This window comes from Aspergillus piperis (assembly GCF_003184755.1).
Source record: "Aspergillus piperis CBS 112811 unplaced genomic scaffold BO85scaffold_35, whole genome shotgun sequence".
NCBI classification, from domain to species: Eukaryota; Fungi; Ascomycota; class Eurotiomycetes; order Eurotiales; family Aspergillaceae; genus Aspergillus; species Aspergillus piperis.
The window spans coordinates 124,420-148,821 of record NW_020291625.1 but is presented as its reverse complement, the minus strand read 5'-3'; the positions used below and the strand labels follow the sequence as shown (position 1 = coordinate 148,821).

Here is a 24,402-nt window from a genome sequence, read left to right as displayed (position 1 = left end):
AAACATATAGGCTACTTTTGACAGACAAATATTACGCAGAAACAATGCAACTCAAATTGAATTTGGCAAGGGACTTCATTTAGGCAAAAGATTTCTTCCTAGCGTCAAAGTAACAACGGTATCGTCAAGTACAAAATGAGAAAACGAACAAAAACCAGATCTATATACATCGCCTCAAGGCTGGTATACTATACCCCCTTTGATGTAGCCCCAACCCCACCAGTCGAATGATCATCAATACATATACACACCGGGTTGTCTAAGTCTAACCCTGGTAGTCATAGACAAGCTTAGCCTCGAGCCTCTCACCATCATCCTTGGTGACGAGGACCCGCCGAGCGTGGTAGCGAGTGCCGCCAATGACAATGAAGCCAGCGACCTGCTGGGTGATGACGCCCTTGGAGTCGAGGTGCTCAGTCTTGAAGTGCATGACCTCCTCGGTTCCGTCCTCCCAACCCTGGCGGAGGTAGTCGTCGTCGAGGTCGGCGAGCTTGCAGATGCGGGAGCGACCGCGGATGTTGCCGAAGAGGCCGTGGTTGAGCTCCACGGGTTCCCAGTTGAGGACACGCTTCTCCTGGGTAGCGGGGAGGCCGCCACTGGGCTTGTTCTCGATGTCGAGGTGGATGTTGCCGGTCTCGTCCGTGCTCTGGCTGATGATCAGAGTCACGTTGGCCATGGCAATGACTTTGCGGGTCAGCCAGTTCACGCCCTGGACTTTGAGGATATCGGCTGAGGACTCGGAGAGGGTGTTGTTCTATAGGTATGTTAGTATACAGAAGGGACTTGTGTGATTCAGACGTTGGGGGGTTGGTTGGTGTCTCTTACAGCAGTCCAGGAGCCGTTAAGGTCGTGGATGGTCTTGGAAGCGGGAGCGGCCATTGTGTTGATGTGTGAGTGGTTTTGAGGGTATAGGATTAGGGAAGTGTAGTGAAGGTAGAATTGAGATTTTGTAGGATGGTGAGTGTGAGTTGATTTGTTGATTGATTGATTGAGTGATGAGTTTCTGAAGCTTCCAACACGTCGCCCATATATACTTCAATGAATATAGATGACACGCCTTGTTCGGTCGGTGCCTGATACGACACAGCCCACTTAGAGTGTCATATTCAGCCGCAGATGGAATAGCATACCAAACATCACCGGCGTAGTGAATTACCAGTTTGCCGCGTCGGGCATAGAAAGCCGGCCATTTGGGGCCACATGTTCGTCGCGGTCGACAGGGATCAAAAGTGGACGGGTAGGGCGGCACGGCTGCGAGTATGCGGGAATGTGAAATGCTTGTGTTGGTGACAAGAGTCAAAGCCGCAGCGCCAAGAGTTGCCTCAATAAGGGGCAATGCCCGGGGCTGTCACACTGGCGCTAGTAAAACGACAAAGAAAGACACAACAAGCTCCGGAGCCACATTTTCTAACGGAAAGCCACTTGCACCTTGCTAACCTAAACGGGACACAGCGGGAGATCATCCCCCAACCCTATCCCAATCGGGTATGCAGGATGTTAGGCACTGTCAGATGCACTGCCAATGGTCGATCCGGCGTCTTGTCCATGTAGGAACCAGATCCGAAGAGATCATTGCTTTTTCTCGGCTTTCTTACGTCTTTTTATTCTCCATCTCTTGGCCATCATCGACAATTCTCTCTCTTTATCTCAATTTCTTCTTTGCACTCCTACAATCCCCCCCGGTCGCAACTCCCTCGCGAGACTAAACCTATTTCTTCCCCTACCTCGTATCGCTATCAACAACTGTATCCACTAGGATTTGGGGGCCACTGCAAGCCAAGCACAGATTCACAGACGTGACACAAGGATCAACCGAGTACTGACTGGTGTCTCCCATTTTTCCAGCAAGGGGGATCATTTCCAACATTATGTACGCGCAGTCCGAGAAGTTGCCCATACATGGGCAGGATCGCATGCATCCACAAACACGATACGACCCACCTAACCACCCGCCTCCTCAATACGATCAAGCCCAGTACGTACAGCCTCAGTATGGACCTCCCCCAACTGGACAACCTCATTACGGACAATCACAATACGGTCAACCTCAATATGGCCAACCCCAATATGGTCAACCACATTACGGTCAGCAACAATATACCCAGCCCCAATATGGCCAAACGCAATATGGCCAACCTCAGTATGGCCAGCCACAGTATGGACAAACACCGTACGGACAGCTTCAGCCCGGTCCCAACCCCGTGTTTGGAGGGCAGCCCACCCCAGACCCCCGATACGACTCACAAGCCGGGATGGCCACCATGGGAGGGCCATTGCCTCTTCCCGTCGTGATCCCACAGCAGCGCCCCGGGTCTCAGGAGCGAGGCTTCATGGCCGCCTATGCGCCATCTCTAGAGTCGTGCGGCATCGACCAAAGGTCGTTCCTGCGCTTCATCGACGAGACCAACACGGCCTTGGAGGGCAACAAGTACCTCGCCGGTGTGCAAGTCGTCTCACTTGGCGTGGGCTTCACCCCCGAGGTCATCGTCATGGGCGTGGCCGCGGCAGTGCAAGCAGGTGCCTGGGTAGCCAACAAGGGCTACGTCAGAGGAAAGTAAGTGCACAACACGACTCCTCTCCCCTCAAGCCATGAATGCTAATCAGCCCCCAACTTAGGACCAACAACGTCATGGACAAGTACAACCGCGAGCTTTTCGCTCCTAACGGTCTGTTCTGCATGATTATGAAACATGATCCGGAACTCAAGGAGCCCAAGAATTCCAGCCGTCTGAAGCAACTCGCCTCAATGGCTGTCAACGGCTCGAGCAATGGTGGCGGCAGCGCATGGATGCGTAACCACATTTCCGGTTCGACGCAGGGACCTAGCGGTCTTCCTACAGCCGTCGCACCGCTTGTCTACATGGACAACCGCCGCCAACACAAGAACTACCTGTCTGATTCTCCTCCGTCGGATTCACCGGCCCCCGAGAGGGACGTCGTTCCCCCCGCCGGTGGCAAGGTTTCAACCAAGGAAAAGGCCAAGAAGGCCTTTGACAACTTCAACGACTACCTCGACCGTCGCGCTCGCGCAAAGTACATGGCCGAGAACGGCAGCGACGCGCTGAGCGGGCCGGCGGGTCGTGGCTTCAGCAATCGGTACCTGGACCCCAATCATCCGGCCGTCAACGGAGGTCTGATTGGCGTGCTTTCCGGCGGCGTGTTGAGCCCTACCCCAGAGCAGCGTGCGCAGAAGAAGGCCGCCAGGATTGATGAAGAGGAGAGGAGAGTCCTTGACGAATACAACGACCGGAAGGAGCGCATCTTGAACGATCGACGTAGTCAATCCGAGACAGATCGCGAGTTAAGGCGGTTGGACAAGGACTATGAGCCTCGTCTGGAGGTGTTCCGCAAGAAGAGAAGGGAGCTGGAAGGTGGCAAACGATCCATCAAGAGCGTAAGTTTATCCTTCTCTCTGACTTGGCGATATTGTTCCTTTGACTGACAATGGCTTTTTGCAGAACATCTTATACCTGATGATTGTCAACCTTCCTTCGGACGCTACTCTTGCTGCCGCTTCGTCGAAGCTGGACCAGGAATATGGTCATAGTGTCACGACGGAGACGATGCCACCACCAGCGTACTAATTCTTTGTTTATTATGCATTCGCGTCTTTTTCGGGCATTTTACTTAATGTAGCGGGTTTTATGCGAAAGACTTTTATGATTTTTATGCATCGATAGCAATGTTGAATGATTTTGTGCGATAGACTAAATACCCAAATCAGACAAACGTGGAGCCTTAGTGCAGGATTACGCTCTTTACTGGAGTAGTCCATCTTCTCTTAAACGTATGATACAATGTTCATTGGCCGTGCTGGATCTGTACAATGAGGTTCTGTTATCACCCGAAGTTTTCATTTTTTCCCCCAGTATATACAAGCGAAGAAAGCATAGAATACAGTATTAACATAGACAACAGTGCTTAGGCTCAGACAACCTATCCGTTCCAAAGTACCCGCCATACACTGTACTAACTATTACAAAAATGACATCAGAACCAAGGAGAGATATAAAACAACAATAGAAAGTATGACAATTTTTACAAGCTGAAAATGAAATGTCGTATATTTGTCGAAGGAAAGTCGAAGGAGTGTTAAAGGAGAGTCCTGCTCCTTTTCACCGGCTAGCCTCGTGGAGGCGCACCGTGACCGTGTCACCAGGAGCGCTGACCAGGGTCAAGCCCCACCTGATTCTCTGGTCGGCGTTGACATCCTCAATTCCGTCGAAGCGCTGGAGCATCCGGACAAGGACGTAGCCAGCCTCGGTGAGGGCGAACTGCTGGCCAATGCAGATGCGCGGCCCACCGTTGAAGGGGAGGTACTCCCAGCCGGAGCGGCGGGCCTCCCAGCGCTCGGGCTTGAACTCGCCCGAGTCCTTGCCCCAGACATCCTCGCGGCGGTGCAACATGTGCACGTTGTACAGGACGGCCTGGCCCTTCTTGATGTACACGGGGCTCTGGCCGTCGGGGCCGCCGCCGCGGGGCAGGCTGGTGTCCTTGGTGGCGTAGCGGGCGTTGGTGGGCAAGGGCGGGAACAGGCGGAGCGTCTCGCTCATAACCTGTTGCAGGTACGTACAGGCCTTGAGGGTGGCAAAGGTGATGTTTTGGGGGTTCTCGTAGGTGCCGAAGTCGGCGATGATGGCCTCGCGCAGCTTACGGAAGACCTCTGGGTGGCGGGAGAGCAGCAGGGTGGTCCAGCTCAGCAGCGCGGCGGTGGTATCGCGGCCGGCGAGCAGGACGTTGAGCAGCTGGGAGCGCAGCTCGATCGGGTCCTTGGTGGTTGCGGCCATGGCGTGGACAAAGATGTAATGCTCGGACGCGCCTTCCTCGGGCTGCTGCTTCTTCTTGTGGTCGTGCAGGGCCTTGGCGACGCATTCGTCAACGAAACGGTGAACCTCCTGGCAGCAGGTTCGAAACTCTTTGCCGTCGTACAGGAACTTCATGCGAGGTAGACGTAGGCGCTGCGCCATGTACCACTGGGCGCGGTCAAAGTACTTGCCAAAGTCAGTCACCTTGCCGCCACTGGCCATGTGGTCCTCGGCGTCACCCATGGCGGCCAGCTGGGAGTAGCAGCTCTCGCCGAAGAGGAGCTCGGTTGCGGAGTCGAGGGTGAGGCGGAAGTAGATGCTCTGAATGTCGACCTCGGTCCAGCCGTTGCTTCCAGCGGCGGGTATGGCGCGCATGGCGTTTTGGACGTGGCGCTCTTCCAGACGCAGGTCGCTGATCTGGTCCCGGGTGAACTGGGGTCGGAGCATTGTACGTGAGTGCGACCACTCGGCCCCGTCGTTGATGAACTGCATGCACACTGATTGTCAGTTTGGCTCCAGATCTACATGCAACGGAACAGCACGAGGAATAATGAGAACATACGATTCCTTTGCCCAACAACGGGCCCATGCATCCCAGTCTCTCACCACCAACGGAAAAGTCTTTGAACTGCTTGGCCAACATGGCCTGGAGGTTCTCGGGGTCAAAGGTGAGCATGTTCTCGCCCAGACCTCTCTTGAGACGGAAGGTCGAAACGTAGCGTCCGGCAATGTCGCGCATGATATTAGTGCGGCTCTCGAGGAGCTCAGGCACCACCTTGTTCTTGTCCGCCTGGATAATCTCCAGAATATCGCCGATAGCGAGGGGGTCCTTGGATGGTGCCATGGGCGCTGGCCGGCAGCCCAGGCGCTTGGCATTTTGATAGTGCCTCCATTTCTCGCTGACGATGCGCGCGATGAAAGTAAGGCCCGCGAGGACCAGAAAGAGTGTCTTAAGTCCCATGGTGGTCTAATTATTTGAGAATTGAAGGCTAGGGGTTATGGTTCCAACGAATGTATGCCTGTATGGCAGGCAATGTCAACGACATGTCCATTCCGACAGCAGCGCCCGTACATAGATATATCTTCATTTTTCCTTTTCGTATTCCATGGTCACTTAATCTGGCCATTCTTAGTGAATCCCGCAGGAGTCAATATTCCACTCGGTAGATACTCTATTGTCAGCATTGCTATACTTGATGGATCTATGGAGTTGTGGTAGATCCTTCCGGAGGCGTGGCAGATCGGAGTGAGTGGGTAGATTCCGGCAAATGCTACCCAATTGGGAAAGCTTTGCTAGCTGACGCTGGGATCCCGCACGTATTTGGCCCCTTTGCACAGCCCGACACAAACAGGGCTGCCCTGCCTGTTCTTCAAGTTTTGTTCCTGATGAGTCTCATTGTAGTAAGTTGGAACCATTCATCATGTTGACATCAATCATGCCACCGACACGCTTGACCGCGTCGTACGATGCTACTTATACGACTTTCTAAACACGTGCATTTCCCGCCTTCAGCTTGTGACCCTAAATGGATCATTCATTCAAGATCTTCCCAATCGCCGCTTTGGGTTAGGTTTTCCAGTTCTTCACCGCCCATGGGCTCCGGCGGATATTCCGAGATGCATAAACCGTGGATGATCTGGATTAGTCATTTGGCATAACATTGGTAGTTAGTTAACTACTATGTTACATAACTAGTCATTATTTCTGTCACGTTTTTGGGGGTGCTTCATATGCTGTTCGACATGGAAATATATAGCCTTTAACATCAAATGTTATCACCTCCTGTCTCCTACTAGCCTACCCGTATCTACTAAGCAACAACGAGCAATTGACCCCCCATTAACAACATGACTGGTCAAGCTGGAAAATGTCTTGTCCTTTCAGAAGGTGACAAGCCGAGCGATACAATCGTGCCACGGCCATCAAACCCTCACTACTAACTCCCTCTGGAACACTCCCACTATCCCAACGCTGCTCTTATCATCTGATTGCCCAGCATAAGGATTCTTAGACTGTTCCACCTCACTCTGTGCACTATTGACAACCGAATTAACCAGAAAAAATCGAGTCTCCCTGAGTCCACAGGGGCGCACAGAATCTCGCCACTGCGACATTGTTCAAAGACCCAAAGCAGTTGTTCAATACGCGGTGACTTCAGTTTCCTTGAATCGTCGAGCTGCGCCACTGGCTCTCAGGAGCACATGTATTATTTTACTTGTATCTCTAGAGTCTAGACCGCTCTGTCTGCTGCTTACTATAATTGGAGCATTATTGTCGATTTCGATACTTGGAATAGTGCTACAACGCTACACTGAGCTCTGTAGAAAGGACTTGTCAGCCTCTAAGGATATCTGCAGATGGGAGGAAAATATTGGTTTAAGCACTCGCGCTTCCCTTGGATATGAATTTTCTAGTTCCTAACTCGACAGCAAGAACTCATACGGCGAAGGTTCATCTCTGTAGCCGGTGCCTCTATACTTTGCCCGTACATGTACATATGCCTTGCCATCCAACATTCAACGTTCAACTAGTGATAATAAAACCCGACAGGCCACGTTGCTCGGGGTGGAGATGTGGAGCAACCGACAAGGATTTACTAATTCTTCCAGAACATCTTCCAGAATGCTGGTGTTATATTGACCATCGGCCAAGAATCTGACGGCGGACGCGATCCATTGTAAGCGAAGCATATACATCGCTGAAAATGTCCGTGATCAAAAAGGTTAGCAAGCCAGGTAGCATAAGCGGTCCGATCACTATAAGCGATTCCACGTGCCGAGACTGGCTCCTGTGCAGAGATCGGTTTTCTGCGCAATATGGATCCCTAGGCGTTTCTGAATGCCCGTAGAAGTCCCAATCGTACGATGCCTCGGATCCCTTTACCATCTAGGCTAAATACAATCGGGCGCTTGGCGCTTAGTCGGAGATAGATGGCGGATTGTAAGAGTGACAGACTGGCTACAAATGGAACTGAGGGTGGTCGGTACGATATTGCTTTATTCAATTTCCTCAATGATGGTCATAAACCCAGTCCACCTAAATGTTTTAAGAGGCGAATATAAGGAAACGTTGCAATTATCTGTGCTCAGAGATAACCGTTAAAAAAAGGCTAATCTATAAAATGCAGTAACTCGCGGAACTCTGTACAATATGAACGGAATTTAGTTTCAAGTCCCCGGCCTCACGCAAGAAGTTGATAATAGACAGATAAGACCGACATAAAAGAAGTCTTTCATGAAAGCCCTATGAATACAACAAGCCACGTGGATCTGACATAGTCATCAATATCCGTATTCAAGTCTGGGCAAGATGTCACTGGCTACTGTTCGGCATGTCTGCTGTTAGTATGAAGCTAATACTAAATAGGAGAATACAATCATGCCTGATTCAGAAAATGCAGAAGGACTTTGACTCCACTTTCAATATAAATCACGATCGCGTGGCGCATACGGTCGAACGGCCGATCTTGGCATGTAATGCACTATAAGGTGTACTTTCTTAGCGTTACTATGTCCAATAATGCACGTTTATGATCAAGCTAGAAATGTATAAAGATATTACTAATTTGAAGCTGACTTTATCAAGATAGATAGGAAAATTTATATTATGCTAAAATGCAAGTAAAATACAGGTATTGTGTTATATTATTATACTATTCTAAATAGTGAAAAATTCCGGATGGATTATTGATGTAAATTCATAACAACTATAATCTACGTTGTCGAACTAAAGTTATACATTTCGAGTCAAATGGTGTAGGTGTTGGGAAAAGTGTTGTGAGGATCCCGCTTCGGACACTGACCGCTCGGCTAGGAGCTGTTGGCTCAGAATGCCGCATCCCTGAGACTAGAAGCTTAGGAGAATGTTGAGATCGACCGGATCCTCAGAGGTGTAGTGTCAGGGTCCAGCCCTGGTGTGTTTCAGGCCGTGAATCCTCCAGATACTGGCCGTTCGGCTAGCGGGTAAATAGACAAGAATGCTAAGTCAACCGCGCAGAAAGCGTCTTCCTTAGAAGCTTCGGAATACGAGGTGGGCAGATCCTCACGTAGGGTTGACGGTAGCGAGCATGGGGGCCAGGGGCGCTGGGTAAGGGGGCCAAAAACCTCATTTTTCGGAGTTCGCGTGTACTGGCATTTCTGGATATCGCCTAGCAAGGGCGGCCTGAACCGCCGCCTTTCAGGCTTAGCCGTGGAGTCTTTTTGACAATACGGAGTCTGGAGTATGTGGAGGCTAATTAGTAGACTAGCGGGTGGGCGCCTCTTTGTATGGCGTTATCGGATGGGCCGCTCGACCGAGTGTGACCGTGACTCTCATCACCCGCTTGATTCATAGTGAGTCACGTGGCTCACTTAGTGCTTATCCTGCTGTGGATATGCCCTTCGTGATGTGATACCAAGTCGATTGGATATCAGTCATCACTGATAACAACCCCTGCCGAAGCGTGTTGCTCACACTTAAGGGATGACACGCCGGGAACAATCATTGCCCGATTACAGGAGACCCTCTCTCGAATGACTTTGGATAGCTTCTCTTCCCGAAAATTCCCCAATATGCACTCGGGGCCATCGCTGTCTTCTTCAGTCATCTTTCTTCAAGACGGCCTTAATTGTGGGGATGTAACCTCGTATTCAGCCTGGAAGCTTCTAAAGGAGGCGCAATTTGAGCTGTTGGCTTGAATCCTTGCCTTTCACCCGTTAGCCAACCGGTCAGTATCCGGAGGATCCACTGCGTGAAACACACAAGGCTGAATCCTTGACGAAATTCTGAGCCTACCTGGCCCGCGGGTGATTCCTGGATCGAATGTGTGGCTGAGAACATCGAGATTCAATCTAGTTTCTGTGGTGAAACATGCAATCAGCCCGCGAATCCAAGTTGGGGGCTAGTTTATAAGCACCAGGCTAGTAGCTGGGCATATCCACCTACTACGAAAATCCGGCCTCGTATTCATCAGTTAGCTTATAAGGATTGTGCATTCTGAGTCTAGTCGTGGACTGGATCGCCTAACGGTACGGATTCCGGGGGATTCACTCCTGAAGCGCCCCAGGAGCGGATCCTCGCACACGTGGTCAATGAAGGAGACAAGAGTCATGTCGATATAGTCAACCACTGATATAATGGATACAGTATTGTCGAATTTCCTATATTTAGATAAATATGGAAAGGACGGCTTAAACTGAGCAGTTGGCCAAGTCACAAATGTTAGTGTATTTTACTATGACTTATACTATACCGTGGCTGTACTTACGCTCTTCAATAGTTCAACTAGTTGCTTTGTTATATGATTAGCTCTGTAAACCCACCTTCTCTTAATTAAAAGTAATCTCATTTAGAACGGGACTAAAACCCTAACAACATTCCAGTATTAAAGTGTGAAGGGATGTACTATATAAAATCCATTCAGACGGGTGATTTAATACCTTTTAAGTCGAGGCATCCCTATATCCATGGTTACTAATTACTATATCAACGGTTTACAGTATTATGACATGGATGGGATGGCAGATCAGCGATCGCTGCAGCCCCATCCGGCTTAGCCGCCGGGCGCTAAGCAATTGGGAAGGGGGGGTGTTTGCGTGTATTTAGGCACAACATTCTTCGCCCACTTCAAATATGTGTGATTGTCTTCTCCTTGTTGCTTTTCTCTTTCCAAGCTTTTTTTAGCGTAGCGTTGCCCGACCGTGACCTCCACCTCTTCCAGCCTTGGCTGACTTGGCTTGTGTCTCCACGCGGAACGGGACACTGTCCCCTCCCCCTTCTCTCTCTCTTTCTCTCTCTCTTATCCATCGTTACTGAGTCAGTGCGTTGGATCTGATGCCTGACACAATTTCCCCCGCCTATTCATCGACAATCTTCATCATCACCATCACCATCACCACTCCCGCCACTACCACTACTTGGTAGACTCGCCCATCATGGTCTACTGCGGTCGCCCTTCAACAAGTTGCAACAATTGTCGTGCCAAGAAGAGAAGAGTAAGCCATTCCTGTTCTGTGTCCCGTTTCAAACACATTTTGGCTCACAGTTACCCTCCCCCCGAAAAGTGCGACAAAGCAGTCCCAGAATGTGGCCAATGTTGGCGCACAGGTCAGAAATGCCCTGGATACAGAGATCCCTCCAGTCTCATCTTTCGCGATGAGAGCACACAAGTCATCAACCGCGCCCGCTCGAAAGTCTCCAAGAGGACTTCAACGGCCACCCCAACCAGCCGTCTTTCAGTTGAGCGCACACCAACCCCACCACAAGCACAGAAGCAGCAGCAACAAAAACAACAACAAACACCACCACAACCACAACCACAACCACCACAACAACAACAAAACACCTCCGCACCAGACTACACTATTCAGGCGAACCGCCCCTCCGATGTTGTCGACGAGGCCATGCTGGACATGAGCGACGTCGATGTCGGCGTCGGCATGTTCGTCGGCGGCAGCTTCATGCCCGAGTTGATGAGCTTCCCAGACCCTTTCAACCCGGACGAGAATGCGCTCTTTTCCCTCCACCAGGATGCCTCACCCAGCTCCATGCCGGTATTATCGTGCGACCGTCCTGGCTCCGCTATGTCTGTTCCTATCTCAATATCTGGGCCACGTTCGCATGTCGGCGCTTCTAGCGTAGGCGGCGACGATCTGGCTCTGGATCAGTTACTCCCCGATGACGGCACCAACCACGGCGACCGCCAACGGCTAGAACACAACAACAATAACTTCACCAGCAATCAATCCGAGGCCATACCGCGTCCCTTCTCCTTACCTCTCGTCATCATTGGTCTCGATTTCTTCCTCTCTCACTACGTTGTTCGGCAGTCCGGTCCTTCCTCCGGCTTCTTCGACTACGCCCCGGCCATGCTGGCGCAAGATGACGGCGGCGGCGACATGCTCGAGGGCGCCATTCTGGCTCTCGGCCTCAGTGGGCTCGCTCGTACCACGAGCCAAGCCGACCTCTTGACTCGGTCCATGATGATGTACACCCGCACGATGGAGCGCGTCAATCTCGCCCTCGCCGACCCCCAGGCCGCCCGTCGCGACAGCACCATCGTCTCTGTGCTCGTCCTCGCCCTCTACGAGTTCAGTAGGGCTTCTATCGAGGGCTGGAAGCACCACATTGAGGGTGCCACGTCGCTCCTCAACCTGCGCGGCCGCTCGCAGTTTTCTACCCCGATCGGCCTGCAGATCTTCAAGGATGTCTTCTCCCAGCTCCTTACCAACTGCCTACGTTCCGGCTCCCCCATGCCCTCAAGCCTACGTATGCTGCGCATCGAGGCCACCAACGCTCTTAGCGTCTCGGACCCCTACTGGGTTGCCTGCAGCGGCATGGTCGAGCTTCTGGACCTCTACCAGCAGATTTCCCCGGGCGGCTACTCATTCTTTGCCGCCGCTGCGGGCGCCTCCTCCGTCCCTCCCGATTCCTCCAACTCCCCCTCTACTACCTCCGGTTCTTCCCCCGCCTCTACCTCCTCCATGTCCTCCGGTCCTCTCAAGGGTGCCAACATCTCCATTGAGCACCTTGAGCGCTACCTCTCCCAGGCGCTCGAAATTGACTACCGCCTTGAGAGCACCTTCTCAAAGTGCCCTTCCGACTGGCAGTTCACCACCCAACCCAACTCCAGCAACAACTACGATCCGAATCGCATCCAGCGCGGCGGCGTCACCCACATCTACCACGATGTCTGCATCGCCGACGTCTGGAACAGCATGCGCATCTGCCGCATCCTCGCCAACCACGCCATCAGCCACCTCCTACTCAAAGGCGCCAACACCGACAGCAACTGGTTCTTCACCAACAACTACGCCGAGCGCCTACACCAGGCCACCCAGACCATCGTCCGCATGCGCGACGAGATGCTCGCCTCCGTGCCCCAGCTCATGGGCTACGCCACCTCCCCATCACAGGAGCTGCAGCTCCAGCAGCAGCAGCAGAAGCAGCAACCGCACGAACGCTCCAAAAACATTCCCGGCTTGGCCGTCGGCGGCTACTTTGCCTGCTGGGTTCTCCTCACCGTAGGCTGCATGCACAACCTCGGCCACGAGACCCGTGCGTGGACGGCCACTCAGTTGCGCCGAATCAGCTGCGAAGCAGGTCTTGCGCAGGCAGATGATTTCGCCAATTTTGTTCAGTCAAGCAACCTCCGTCCACCGTTGAGTTGAGAGTGTTGGGAAGCATGAAGCATATCATTCTAATGTAGATATTTAATACAGTGATACACTGCATATAGAGCATATTCTGGACCTATAGGGTTATGCAAATATATATATATATATTGCTATATATATTTTCACTAATGAAAACTCGAACGAAATCACCTTATCTGAGAGAGTTCACCATGAGTAGTACATACTAGGTATTAACATCTGTAGAATGCACTGTGATTTACTTTGCAGATTATGAATCATCTAGAATTTGAGGAGACGAATCAATATCTGAAATATATTAATTGTGTTTCTTGATACCTCCAAGACGTTGAACAAGCCAGACAGTACTTATTATCAAACGATTAATTCAAAAGGTTATTCTAAATCGAATGTCAATTACTGCGGTAAAAACGGCTGTAAGGACCACAACAACACTTTGAACTCTTCAGGAATGAAATTAAACAGCGATTATAGAATTGGACTAGAAGTGAAGTAAGACAATAGTCGAGACTAAGAAAAATAAACAAGATGAAGAGAAAAACAACAACAAGAGGAAGGACAAGTATCATCATCAAAAAAAAAGAGAAAAGAAAAAGACAAAACAATCGGTCCCGAAACCCAAACAGCGAATCCAAACCTCCCAATTATATACAATCTATCTCAAGGACTCGATAGCATCATTGCAGTCCACCACTCATTATAAACATCTACAGCTGTCTCTCCTCGACAAGTCTCACAGGATCAAACACTCCATCCGGGTTATGCAAGATCTGATCAAGCGAGTGGTTCAGAGTCACCAGCAAACCCTGCGCCCACTCCTGAGTCATGAACTCGTATCCCGGCCAGCGGTTGTTATACGTGCAGCGCAGACGGAACTTCTCGTCCTCGTTGTCACGTCCGGGCCAGAGCTCCATCAAGATCGGGTAGCCGTGGTTGGTCTCCTTCCAGGGAGCCTGAAGGTTCTCCTCGCGGGTGAAGCCGGGCAAAGTCTCCATGTTGGTCTTGGGCAGGCCGCTGGCATCGACATCGACCTCTTCTTTGGGGTAGGCCTGCAGGATGATAGTGTTGTCAAAGCGACGCGTCAGCTTGGCAAAGTCGATGGTGGGGCAGGGCATCTCCGAGTACTCCAGGGATTCGACGTATTGGGTGAACAGCTCCTGGCAGATCTGGCGGTGGGTGCGCTTCTTGGGCCCGCCGTCTGCCTCGCTCTTGTACGCGTCCGAGAAGACGATGCGGGTGGGGAGGACGTCTAGCATCAGGGCCACGCAGCGAAGGGCCTCGGGGCTGTGGCGACCGTGGAAGACGCTGCCGAATTGCACGTCGAGGTTGGCGGTGGACGGTTCCTGGTCGGCGCTATCGGCCTTGACGAGACTCTGCGCAAGGGTCATGGCCCAGGCACCCTGAACAATGGCCATGGGCGAGGGGAACTTGGCAATCTTGCAAAGGGAGAAGAGCTCGTTCAGGCTGATAGAGGACTCGAGGATTTCGCAGGCGGTGTCCTGGGTGGTGCGGATCGAGGTGAATTGTCCAGGAACGACACCCTTGAGCACTGTCTGGCCAGCCTTGAAGGGGGCCACACCGGCGAGACGCTGCATCCAGTACATGCTGGTAGCGAGCCAGTCGGTGCTGTAGTGCTTCTCGACGGGGAGGCGCATGCCGACCGCGGGCAGGTTGCTGGGAGGAACGCCCTCGTACGCCTGTGCGAACGAGCGGCGCAGGAAGTCGAGACTCATACCGTCGTAGATAAGATGGAAAAGGGAGAAGATGATGACGTGGTGCTTGTTGTCGGCCGAGTGCACGACGTGAACAACGGCACCGGGGCGGTCCAGACGGATGTATTCCTCGGCGCTGCGCTGGGCGTTGCCGATGGTCTGTTCCCAGAGGCTGTCCGGACTGGTGTCGTACTCGTGAACGACGCTTTGGACCATGGGCAGCTGGGCACGGGGGTGCGCAGGGTTGAGGATACACTGGGCGTAGGGGCTCAGGGGGTGGTCGACCTGGACCCAGACGGTGCGGAAGGCGTCATGGCGCTTGGTGACATCGACGATGGCCTGCTCAAGGCGGGCGGGGTCGAGCTCGTCGGGCACATGGTAAACAAAGTGCTCGATGCAGGGCTTGGTGATGTTCATCTCCTCGGCCTCCTCGACGAAGACGAGCATGCGGGTCTGGACACCGGTGGCGGGCAGAACCTCCTCGATGTCCTCGCTGGCGATACCTAGCGACTTGACGCACTGCGGACGGGCAATAGAGTTGAAGTGTCGAAGTTTGGTGGCCAGCGACATGGTCAAGAGCTCCTCTTCGTCTTCGATCTCAATGTCCTCGTCTTCGCCGGAGTCCTGGTCCAGCTTATCCTGGGACGAATCGCCCACCAACTCGCCAATTCTCTTGGCTAGGTCAGCAACCACGGGATAGGCAAAGACGTCACGAAGGAGGATAGTTGCATTCAGGCGCTGGTTGATGCGTGCGGCAATACGCGGGGCCATGAGCGAGTGGCCGCCAAGGTCGAAGAAGTTGTCGGTAATGCCGACGGCATCGACGTTCAGCACACTGGAAAGCTCTTCGCACACGACACGCTCCAGATCTGTGCGTGGCTCAACGATCTGGCGAGAGGTCTTGGTCGCCTTGCCAAACACGCTCGCCAGTCTAGCCAGCTCCTTACGGTCCACCTTGCCGTTGGCGTTGATGGGCATCTTATCCAGCACGGCGATACGTGCAGGGATCATGTACTTGGGCAGTGAGGCTTGTAGCGCCTTCTTGAGCAAAGCCTCAACCACCTCAGCCTCTTGACGGCGCAGGGGGCTGTTGGTCAGAGAATCTTTGGACCGACCCTCGTGCTCAGTCGGGAAGCGGAACAAGGGGCGCAGACCCTCGACGCGGTGGAAGACGGCGTCCAGACCGCCGCGAAGAGAACGCTGGCGCGCCCAGCTCAGCTCGACTTTGAAGCCAGCCTGTTCAGCCAGCTCAGCCAGGTCCAAAGCTGACAGGGCTGGACAACGGTTGGCAGCCTCACGCTGTGAGGTAAGCCAGTCGGCTCCCCCCTCAGTCTTATCGTCAAGCGAGTCGACAATGTGGCGTTCGAGAATAGTCTTGCTGTAGGGCACGTTGCTCACGGCAACCGTAGAGGCGGTCGACGACGCCTGTAGAAGGGCTAACAAGCCAGCACGATCCAGCTGCTTGGCCTTGAAATCGACCCAGGCGCCCTCGCTGATCTCCCGGATAGCCTTGGGCTTACCGTCCTGGCGTTTGTGGATGACGGCCGCGAAACGGTAGCAGCTCAGCTCGTTGGTGGCCTTCATGCGCTTGGGGAGGATCTCGACGTGCTCGACAATCTCCGGGAGGCGGCTCATTAAGTTGGTGAAAAAGGCCGGGTCGGCAAGGAACTCTTCCTCCTCTGCCTCCGCCTTCGTCAGCTCGTGTCGCACTGCTTCCTTGGTCGCAGAGGAGCCTAATTGATGCAGAGCCCTAGTCGTGCAGAACTCGCGGTAGACGGCCCAGGAGCGCATGTCGCCAAAGTAGATGCGCTCCACGCCATCAATAGCCAGCAACTTGTCCACTACGGAGGAGATGTACTCTTGCGTGGGGAAGTACTGGGCCACCGAGTTAACCACCACCATGTCTGGATGGTTAAGCTCGCCCAGGGAGTTGACGTCGATGGCTGTGCCGACGCGCACGTCGACCTTGCCAGCCAGGGACGGTCTTGCTTGGGCCACCTTGTTGACGAAAGCAGCGGCAGACGCAGACGGGTCAAGCCCGACATAGCTGTTCAGGTTATCTATGAGATTGAACAAGATCATACCCGTTCCTGTTCCGATCTCTAGAACATTGCGTGGGTGTCCGCCATTACGGTACATGTGGTGTATGGTGTCATCCAGCCACTCGTTCATCTCGGCGGTGTCGATGAGCTTGCCGTCGTACATGGACGTCCAACCCATGAAGTCTCTGCCGACCTTGGTGGTGTCAATTCTGTTGATGTCCGCATAGGTGCCAGTCTCGAAGAGATCCCTCCAAGTCTCGACCTGGTTCTCAAGTCGGCTGTTGTCGCCGGCGTCCTTCTGGTTCTGGGGGTCCTCCTGAGCGGCGGCATCCGCGATATTACCTTGGACAGTGACAAAGCTAACAAGATCCGCCGGCTCGCCCTCGGGTTGGTGCACCAGAGTCACAGCATCGCTTACAGACTCGTTACGCAGGAGGGCATGCTCGATCTCGGGCAGCTCAACGCGGTGACCACGGATCTTGACCTGGAAGTCCATACGGCCAAAAAATTCGATCATGCCGTCCGAAGGACGGTGGCGCACTCGGTCACCGGTGCGGTAGGCGCGGACAGACTCGCCGTTGATAACCACCTGCACGAAGCGGTTCTTGTTGAGCCTCGAATCGGTGTATCCACGGGCAAGACCGTCACCAGTGACGATGAGCTCACCCATGACGCCAGGAGGAACGAGGCGCTGCTCGGGATCCATGATGAAAGCGCCCGAGTTGCTGATGGTCACCCCGATAGGCATGCCATTGACACACTTCTCGTTGGCCGGGACTTTGTAGATGGTGCTGAAAGTGGTGTTCTCGGTTGGACCGTAAGCGTTAACGAGGTCACCCTTGATAATGCTCTTGGCTTGGGCAGCATCGCGAGGATCGAGACGGTCTCCGGCAGCGAAGAGTAGTTCCAGACCGGAAAGAGCATATGGGGCATTGGCGAGGCACTGCTTGAGGAGGGCAGGCGTGAGCATGCAGGAACGCACGGCCTCCCGCTGCAGCACCTGTCCCAGGGTCACCGGGTCGATGACCGTCATATAGTCGATGCAGACGATCGTACCGCCGTTGAGCAGCGCGGCGTAGATCTCCCACGTCGCGGCGTCAAAGGCCAGGTTGGCAACGTGCGCAATGTTGCCACTTGACTGCGTCTTGGAGGCCACATTGGTCTCGCGCACTAGGCGCACGATGCCGCGGTGCTCCACTTGGACACCCTTGGGCTTGCCCGTTGACCCGGACGTGAACATGACGTATGCGAGGCTAGAAGCCGTGGGATTCGGCAGAGCGCCAGCAAAGTGCTGGCCTTGCTCGTCTAGGGCCTGGGCAATGTGGCGGAAGCTCACGTCCTTGAGCTGCAGAGCGGGAGGCGCGACGCCAGCGCCGAGAAGGACGAGCTTGTCTCCCTCGACCGCAGAGAGAATGCTCTCGAGGCGGCCAACGGGAACGTTGACGTCGAGAGGCAAATAGGCCAGATTAGCCTTGAGAATGGCCAACAAAGCCATAATTGTCTCGCACGACCGCGGTGCCAGCACTGCGACCATAGTCTCTGGGGCGAGCCCACGCTGGACCAGCCAGTGGGCGAGCCGGTCCGATTGCCGGTCCAGTTCCGCGTACGTGAGCTGAGAAGACGAGTCTGCATTCTTGACGGCAACGGCGTTAGGGCTGAGAGAGACCTGTCTCCGGAAGAGTTCGACGACGCTGGAGTCGCGCGGGTAATCGGTGCGCGCAACATCTGTGAGGCCCATATCGGCTAGTGCGGAGAGGCCCTGGGTAAGAGGCATTGTTGAGACGAGGGCCTCGGGTGTCTTGACGCCACGGCCGAGGACCTCACTGAAGACGGACTCGACGAGGCGGATGGACGAAGCTTCAAACAGGTCATCCGAGAAGATGATGTGACCGCTCATACGCTGAGCCTTTTGGACGAGATGGAATTCAATGTCATACTTGGACGTGGCTGCCTTCATACTGTCGAGCTGTGGGCTGTTGGCATCTTCTGACGAGTGAACTGCAAATATCGTCTGAACGAGCGGGTTACGAGACCGGTCGGCGGCGCCAGGACACAGCTCCGAGACGATCTTCTGGAAGGCAACATCCTGATGGGTGGATGCCGTGCTGGTGGTCTGCTGAACCCGTTGAACGAGCGCATAAAAGGAGTCCTCTGGCTCGATGGTGGTGCGGATGCATAGGATGTTAGTGTTGCTGAGGATGGGGGTGCCAATGGTGGCATCGTCGACTCCGGTGAGGCGGTAGTGTGTCGCCCTGAAAGCGGCGAGGAGCACCACAAAGGGAGTGGACTGGTGTGTCTGGCAAAAGGTCTGGAGCTCTCGGTAAAGCTGGTCATTGAGGGTGAAGTGGTGGACCTGCGCCTTGCCAGAGGAGATGGCCGACCGGGGCTTGTCGCAGAGGAGCTCCGCGGGCTGGCTTCCCTCAAGCTGCTCCTTCCAATATGCAAGCTGACGCTGCTCTGTCTCGGTCATTATGCTGAATTGATCTCTTATGTTTCTTGGGTGATGAAAGGAGTGAAATAAAACGAAAAGCCGGCTAGACGTGTAAAGAATGAGAAGGCCAAAGTGAGGAAACGCCGAGATGATGGATATTCAAAACATGTTCATCCCCACAAAGCAGGCGTCGTGCCTTGTTGTCCTTTATATATAGAGGAATTGCCATCATGGTATCAGCAGTGTTCCTGGAGGATCGCTACACGAAGAAACCCAATTCCAATTCATGATCCTCCGGACTGACATTGTCTGGATGTAGTAACGATCATGAAGAGTGCTAGTCCCGCCGGAAAACGACAAAGTAGGGTGGATAACGCAGGTTTCTAGAAGTGGCCCCCAGTAAGATATTAGGCTTGTTTGTTAAAAGGAAGGAGACGGTAATTGCACGTGTTTCTAGTAGGCTTAATCTCACTAATGAGGGCTAGTGGGCAGCTTGTGAGATCAGGTGACCGCAACTTTTAGTGGCAATGCTTCAGCCATGACGAACAAGCCTTAAGGGTGGGCTAGCTACGTAGATCGTGTGGCTTTGCGAACGACATAGGCCGCATACTAGATTTAGCATCGAGTGCGAGGTAAGAGAGTGCTTTGGACGTATGAAAATGGAGGATTACCGGACAAGAGTTATGGGGGATGGGGAAATGTTACCCAAAATGGACAGCTCGAAGTTCCGGTAAAAGGAAGGAACGCGTGACGGAAAAGGGTTAGCGGCACAAGATGACCCACCAAAGGAGATCTCAGGGGACTAAACCCAATAGGAAATAGACTAGCCGGCAGCTATCCACCGCCGCCACATCTTGAACCTATTCCTAATACGGTATGCTCGATGTTAAGTTGTTCCACATGGAGATGCCCGAAACCCTCAAATTGTCATAGAATGCCTCACCATCATCTATATTCGAGTGCACAGCCCGAACACATTGCAATCTTTTCATCATACACCTGCGCCACCACGGGAGACCGCTCTCTTATTTTACCCCGGACGTTGGATTCATTTATTTACTATCTTCGCATCGTTATATCCTTATCCTTCCGACTCGTTTCATCAGATCATACCAGTTTTCCAGGGCCTTCAATATCTGCCCCAACCTTATCATCCAGATTGCGATTGCCCCATCAGCGACATAGCTACCTGCCCACCATAATCGCCTCTCCGACCCCTCTCCATCCAAGATGACGTTTCGCTATGAAGATGGTATCGCGTTGTTGCAGCTCATCGCCTTCGTGCCCTGTCTCTTCCTCGCCCTTCTTTTGTGTTATCAGCAAGGAATGAAGGCCGTGGCATCATGTTGGCGATTCCTCATTATCCTCGCCTGTTTACGAATCGCCGGCGCTATATGCCAGCTCATCAGCATCACTGACCCTTCGATCGATGTGATCACTACAAAAATCACATGCGACTTGTTGGGAATCGCGCCGCTAACCCTGGCTGCCGTGGGTTTGCTCCAAAGAGTGTAAGTCGCAAACTGATATCCACCTATGCGTGACTTGAGACTGACGTAGGCATGTTTCGTTCAGCAACGCCTCGATCAACAAGCTCTCTAAATGGATCTTCATATTTGTCAGCATCGTCAGCTTGGTCGGACTGGCCCTGGGTATTGCCGGCGCTATCAAGGCCCTCGACACCTACACCATCCCCGCTATGCTCCAAGCCGCACTGGGCATGTTCGTCGGCTGCTTGGGTCTCCTACTGGCCATTATGGCGTACCTGACCATCTACCGCAACGAGATGCCTCGCAACGAGAGGATCATCCTGTACTCAGTATACGCCTGTGCACCACTGCTTATTGTGCGCACTATTTACGGCTGCTTGGGTGATTTCACGAATATCGAGAAGTTCAACCTGTTCGAGCCCAACCCCACGGTCAATCTATGCATGGGCGTCCTCGAGGAGATTTTCCTTATGATTATCTGCCTCGCTGTCGGCTTTTACTGCCCCCCGCCCAAGGAGCCTGAACCTGGTAAGTCGTGTCGTCTTAACGTGATGTGTCATTCTCATGACGAATACATGCTGACACCTTTTAGAAGAGGCTGCCCGTACGAGGAATTCGGACGAGACGACCATTGTAGAGAAACGCTCCTCTGAGCCCAACGATGCCCGCCCTGACACCATGAACAAGGAGAAACTGGCTGAGGAGGGACGCATGGGGACCCCGGTTGCCGAGGCTGCGTAAGATCTGGCTGTCATTTCACACGTCATAGAGTGCCTATAGGCTTGCTCTGTTTCGGGGGGCGGCTTTCCTTGCAATGATGAGCTTTGGAATTGGCCCCTGCTGCAAGCCCAGTGATCTCGCGATTCTTTTATTTCCTTTGGTATGTTTGTTTTTAGCGTTAAGAACCCGTTCATTTGACACAAGTCTCGAGACATGCAATAGAATGCTAGCAGTCGCTAAGTAGCAAGTACCTTCTAGGAATGATTCTGTCTCTTTTTTCCCAATCCTTTGAAATGACAATGAAACTTGTCATAGAATGAACAAAGCAGGGTTATCCTGAGTCATGCGGCTCATTGCACTGAATAATGTTAAAACGCATGGGCTAGAAGGGGTTCGATCGTCGGACAGACAAACAGAACTAAAGCTGTTTATGTGTAGCCGAGGGGTACCTCAAGGCGCAAGCTCTATTTCGAATGCTTGACGATGCCTCTGTACCCTTACAACGTATCACATCGAGTACTTCGTCAGCTGGCCCGAACTTTCACCTACCGACCAGAAGTATGTGACATCGACATCCACATTTGGGCCAGACCGCACTCGATACCAGCTGAAAGATCCGAACCGCACACAACCTCTCGACTTATTGATCTAATTCAAGCGAATAGTTATGTATATTTGAATATTAGCCTAATAAAGCCTTACGGTTATATAATTGTCCCAGTCATTCGTCCTTCTTCAGGCAGTATCCGGGGTGCAATGATGAGTGCGCAGCTTATCTGCACTTGGTGTCTGTACGTGCTACTTGCGTCGAGACATTGATTCCTGAATAGAAATGTATGCGCTGATTATTTATTGCGTGACATGGTTCTCTCTACAGGAATGGTAGCTGATGGTCGCATTACTTCAGACTGCATCATCATCCCCCCCCCTCCTCTCCGGGCTACGCTGTATGTGGCGGAAGCAACCTCCGTCCACTTTCTCCCTCTCTTTTAAAATCTCGCGCCTTTCAAACTAACCATATCTAATAAATCTATTGAAAACACCTCCAGACACCCGCAAAACCCACCAAATCGGCTCACACAGCCCGCCATGTCCTATGACAACGCCGCCACCCGCGCTGGTTTCACCTCTTCATTCGGCCGGTTCCGCACTACACGCGGAGGCAATGAACGAGTAGATAGTTTCTCTCTCCGAAAACTGTTTCTACCCAAGCTCAGCCGCGAAGGTCAAAAGATCCTGCGAGACCGCACCGATTTTGTCCGCAGCCAACTACAACACTATGGAGTGCCTTTCGAGGAAGACCAACTATCAGGAAACGGAACGCAGCTGATGAAGAAAGTGCTGCAAGAAGGAAAGTGCGACAATGTGCCCGTACACATCCTGGCCCTGGAGGAGCAGCTGCATCAGGAATGGATTGCTGCAAGTGATATCGAGGTGCTGTCTCCCAACCCTGAGTGGGTGATAAAAAAGTTCTTCATAAGAGCTGGGGAACCAGATCCATACCAGACTAGGACAAGCACTGTCGTCGGGATTTCCTTTCCTCGATATAGCGAGTATCGTCCAGGGCGCTTGCGTGAAGCTGCTGATCAGGTGGCGGGCTTGCATCATGATACTGGTGTGGGGCCGGAGACATAGACAATATTCTTGGGATGGGATAAGTCTACTGTTCGAGAAGCAGCTAAGGAACATGCAAATAATGAAATGACCGAGATTCAGGCTCGGGAACAGAAGAGGGAAAAAGAACGCGCGAAAATGCATGCCGACTACCTTGCGGCTCTCGAACGGATGAAGGGCGCTGCGGGAAGGAATAAATCGCCGGTCGGGAGTTATATCGTTGACTGTGAGGACATTGAGGGTGGCTGGCCCAGTCTAGCGTGGGACATGGTACTTGAGATTTTGGACACACAACAAAAGGGGAAATTTCACGCTACATTCAATTTTGGTGTAGTGATAGGCGTTATGGTCATATCTGAGGAGCATATCACTGAGACCGACGAAGAGGAGATTGGCGACGATCATGAAAAAATTGGAAAAGGAACTAAGAGAAAGAAAATCGCCCGGAAACAGAGCAGGCCGTCGAAGAAAGCCAAAGGGGAGAGGACGAGCGAGCCCTACATGTACCGGTTAAAGCTCAGATGCTGTGAAACTGGTGAAGGTCAGATCTTTTTCGAACCAGAGTACGGCACTATCAAGTTTAGCGATGAAAATTTCGCCGCCTTCACTGCAGAGGCTGTGTTTCCCTGTGTTGGCTCTGGGATAACTTTTACTGCACGGAAGGTGTCTGATAATCCATGCCCAAGTGGTGAGGAATGGGAGGACTATTCAGAGGAAGCATATGAATATGCACGAGTTAGTAGATGGCATTGAACGTAGCCTTGTAGGATCAGAATGGATGAAGAATATTAGTATGTTTGGTACATCCTCATGTATTTGTCTCAACGGGGGAGGTCAAAGAAAAGAAAAGTAAAGAGAAAGAGAAAGAGATAGGGAGCGAGAGACAAGCCAGAGACGTCCCGTTGAATAATAATGGAAGAGCGACTTTTTAGTAGTTTATAGTGTGACTAATATATTCAAGTCTGTAAGATATCCACCTCCCATACCAATTTGGCACCTATATGCGCAGTCATTGAGAGATTCATACAATCTAGTCTAGAAAGGCTTCCAAGGTAGTTTAGCTGATGGAGCTCTGATTTCAACACGTTAGCTACATGCATTTTCCTCAGGGTAGTGGGACTGCATTGAGGAACGAAGTAATCGGGGGAGAGATCGGGGTTAAACGAAACCTCGCCAATTATACAATTTCTCCGCCACAGGATAGACAAATCCACCACATGAATAACTTATCTTATAGGTCTTCTTGCGCTGTTTGACTGGGCACAGGTTGCAGGGATAAACTCATGTACTCTCTAAGATTGTTGGCCGAATTTTCTGTCGAAGCACTAACCGCTAGACACAAGACGATATGTCGCGTCTGGTCAGCCAGGCGACCGAGAGATATGTGTACAACTTCTTTTTTCCTAATCCCCCCCTCCTGATAGCTGTCCCTAGCTATATTGTGGTCTTAAAGGA

General features: G+C 52.5%; 7 protein-coding genes across 7 annotated transcripts; 4 read left to right on the top strand and 3 right to left on the bottom strand.

The window, feature by feature from the left end:
• Positions 1 to 197: 197 nt before the first annotated feature.
• BO85DRAFT_472949 (uncharacterized protein) lies at positions 198 to 1,206 on the bottom strand. The gene is made up of 2 exons (XM_025662591.1): positions 826 to 1,206; positions 198 to 754 (listed from the first exon to the last, which is right to left on the bottom strand). Exons 1-2 carry the CDS (start codon positions 877 to 879, stop codon positions 266 to 268), a joined length of 543 nt encoding a protein of 180 aa, XP_025510026.1. The 5' UTR covers positions 880 to 1,206; the 3' UTR covers positions 198 to 265.
• Positions 1,207 to 1,660: 454 nt separating this feature from the next.
• BO85DRAFT_432276 (uncharacterized protein) lies at positions 1,661 to 3,765 on the top strand. Its single transcript, XM_025658373.1, has 3 exons — positions 1,661 to 2,554; positions 2,617 to 3,394; positions 3,459 to 3,765. Exons 1-3 carry the CDS (start codon positions 1,869 to 1,871, stop codon positions 3,582 to 3,584), a joined length of 1,590 nt encoding a protein of 529 aa, XP_025510025.1. The 5' UTR covers positions 1,661 to 1,868; the 3' UTR covers positions 3,585 to 3,765.
• Positions 3,766 to 3,794: 29 nt separating this feature from the next.
• BO85DRAFT_408661 (cytochrome P450) lies at positions 3,795 to 5,930 on the bottom strand. Its single transcript, XM_025657409.1, has 2 exons — positions 5,368 to 5,930; positions 3,795 to 5,291 (listed from the first exon to the last, which is right to left on the bottom strand). The coding sequence occupies exons 1-2, from the start codon at positions 5,764 to 5,766 to the stop codon at positions 4,116 to 4,118; spliced, it is 1,575 nt and encodes a 524-aa protein (XP_025510024.1). The 5' UTR covers positions 5,767 to 5,930; the 3' UTR covers positions 3,795 to 4,115.
• Positions 5,931 to 10,467: 4,537 nt separating this feature from the next.
• BO85DRAFT_432270 (Zn(II)2Cys6 transcription factor) lies at positions 10,468 to 13,117 on the top strand. Its single transcript, XM_025658372.1, has 2 exons — positions 10,468 to 10,778; positions 10,848 to 13,117. Exons 1-2 carry the CDS (start codon positions 10,719 to 10,721, stop codon positions 12,951 to 12,953), a joined length of 2,166 nt encoding a protein of 721 aa, XP_025510023.1. The 5' UTR covers positions 10,468 to 10,718; the 3' UTR covers positions 12,954 to 13,117.
• Positions 13,118 to 13,397: 280 nt separating this feature from the next.
• BO85DRAFT_482124 (aureobasidin A1 biosynthesis complex) lies at positions 13,398 to 19,162 on the bottom strand (the record flags this gene model as incomplete). The annotated part of the gene is made up of 1 exon (XM_025663089.1): positions 13,398 to 19,162. The coding sequence occupies one exon, from the start codon at positions 19,160 to 19,162 to the stop codon at positions 13,646 to 13,648; it is 5,517 nt and encodes a 1,838-aa protein (XP_025510022.1). The 3' UTR covers positions 13,398 to 13,645.
• A 928-nt stretch (positions 19,163 to 20,090) lies between these two features.
• On the top strand, positions 20,091 to 21,604 carry BO85DRAFT_454309 (uncharacterized protein). The gene is made up of 3 exons (XM_025661256.1): positions 20,091 to 20,634; positions 20,699 to 21,141; positions 21,206 to 21,604. Exons 1-3 carry the CDS (start codon positions 20,354 to 20,356, stop codon positions 21,352 to 21,354), a joined length of 873 nt encoding a protein of 290 aa, XP_025510021.1. The 5' UTR covers positions 20,091 to 20,353; the 3' UTR covers positions 21,355 to 21,604.
• Positions 21,605 to 22,154: 550 nt separating this feature from the next.
• BO85DRAFT_508115 (uncharacterized protein) lies at positions 22,155 to 23,801 on the top strand. Its single transcript, XM_025664442.1, has 2 exons — positions 22,155 to 22,923; positions 22,969 to 23,801. The coding sequence occupies exons 1-2, from the start codon at positions 22,423 to 22,425 to the stop codon at positions 23,698 to 23,700; spliced, it is 1,233 nt and encodes a 410-aa protein (XP_025510020.1). The 5' UTR covers positions 22,155 to 22,422; the 3' UTR covers positions 23,701 to 23,801.
• The last annotated feature ends 601 nt before the right edge of the window (positions 23,802 to 24,402 follow it).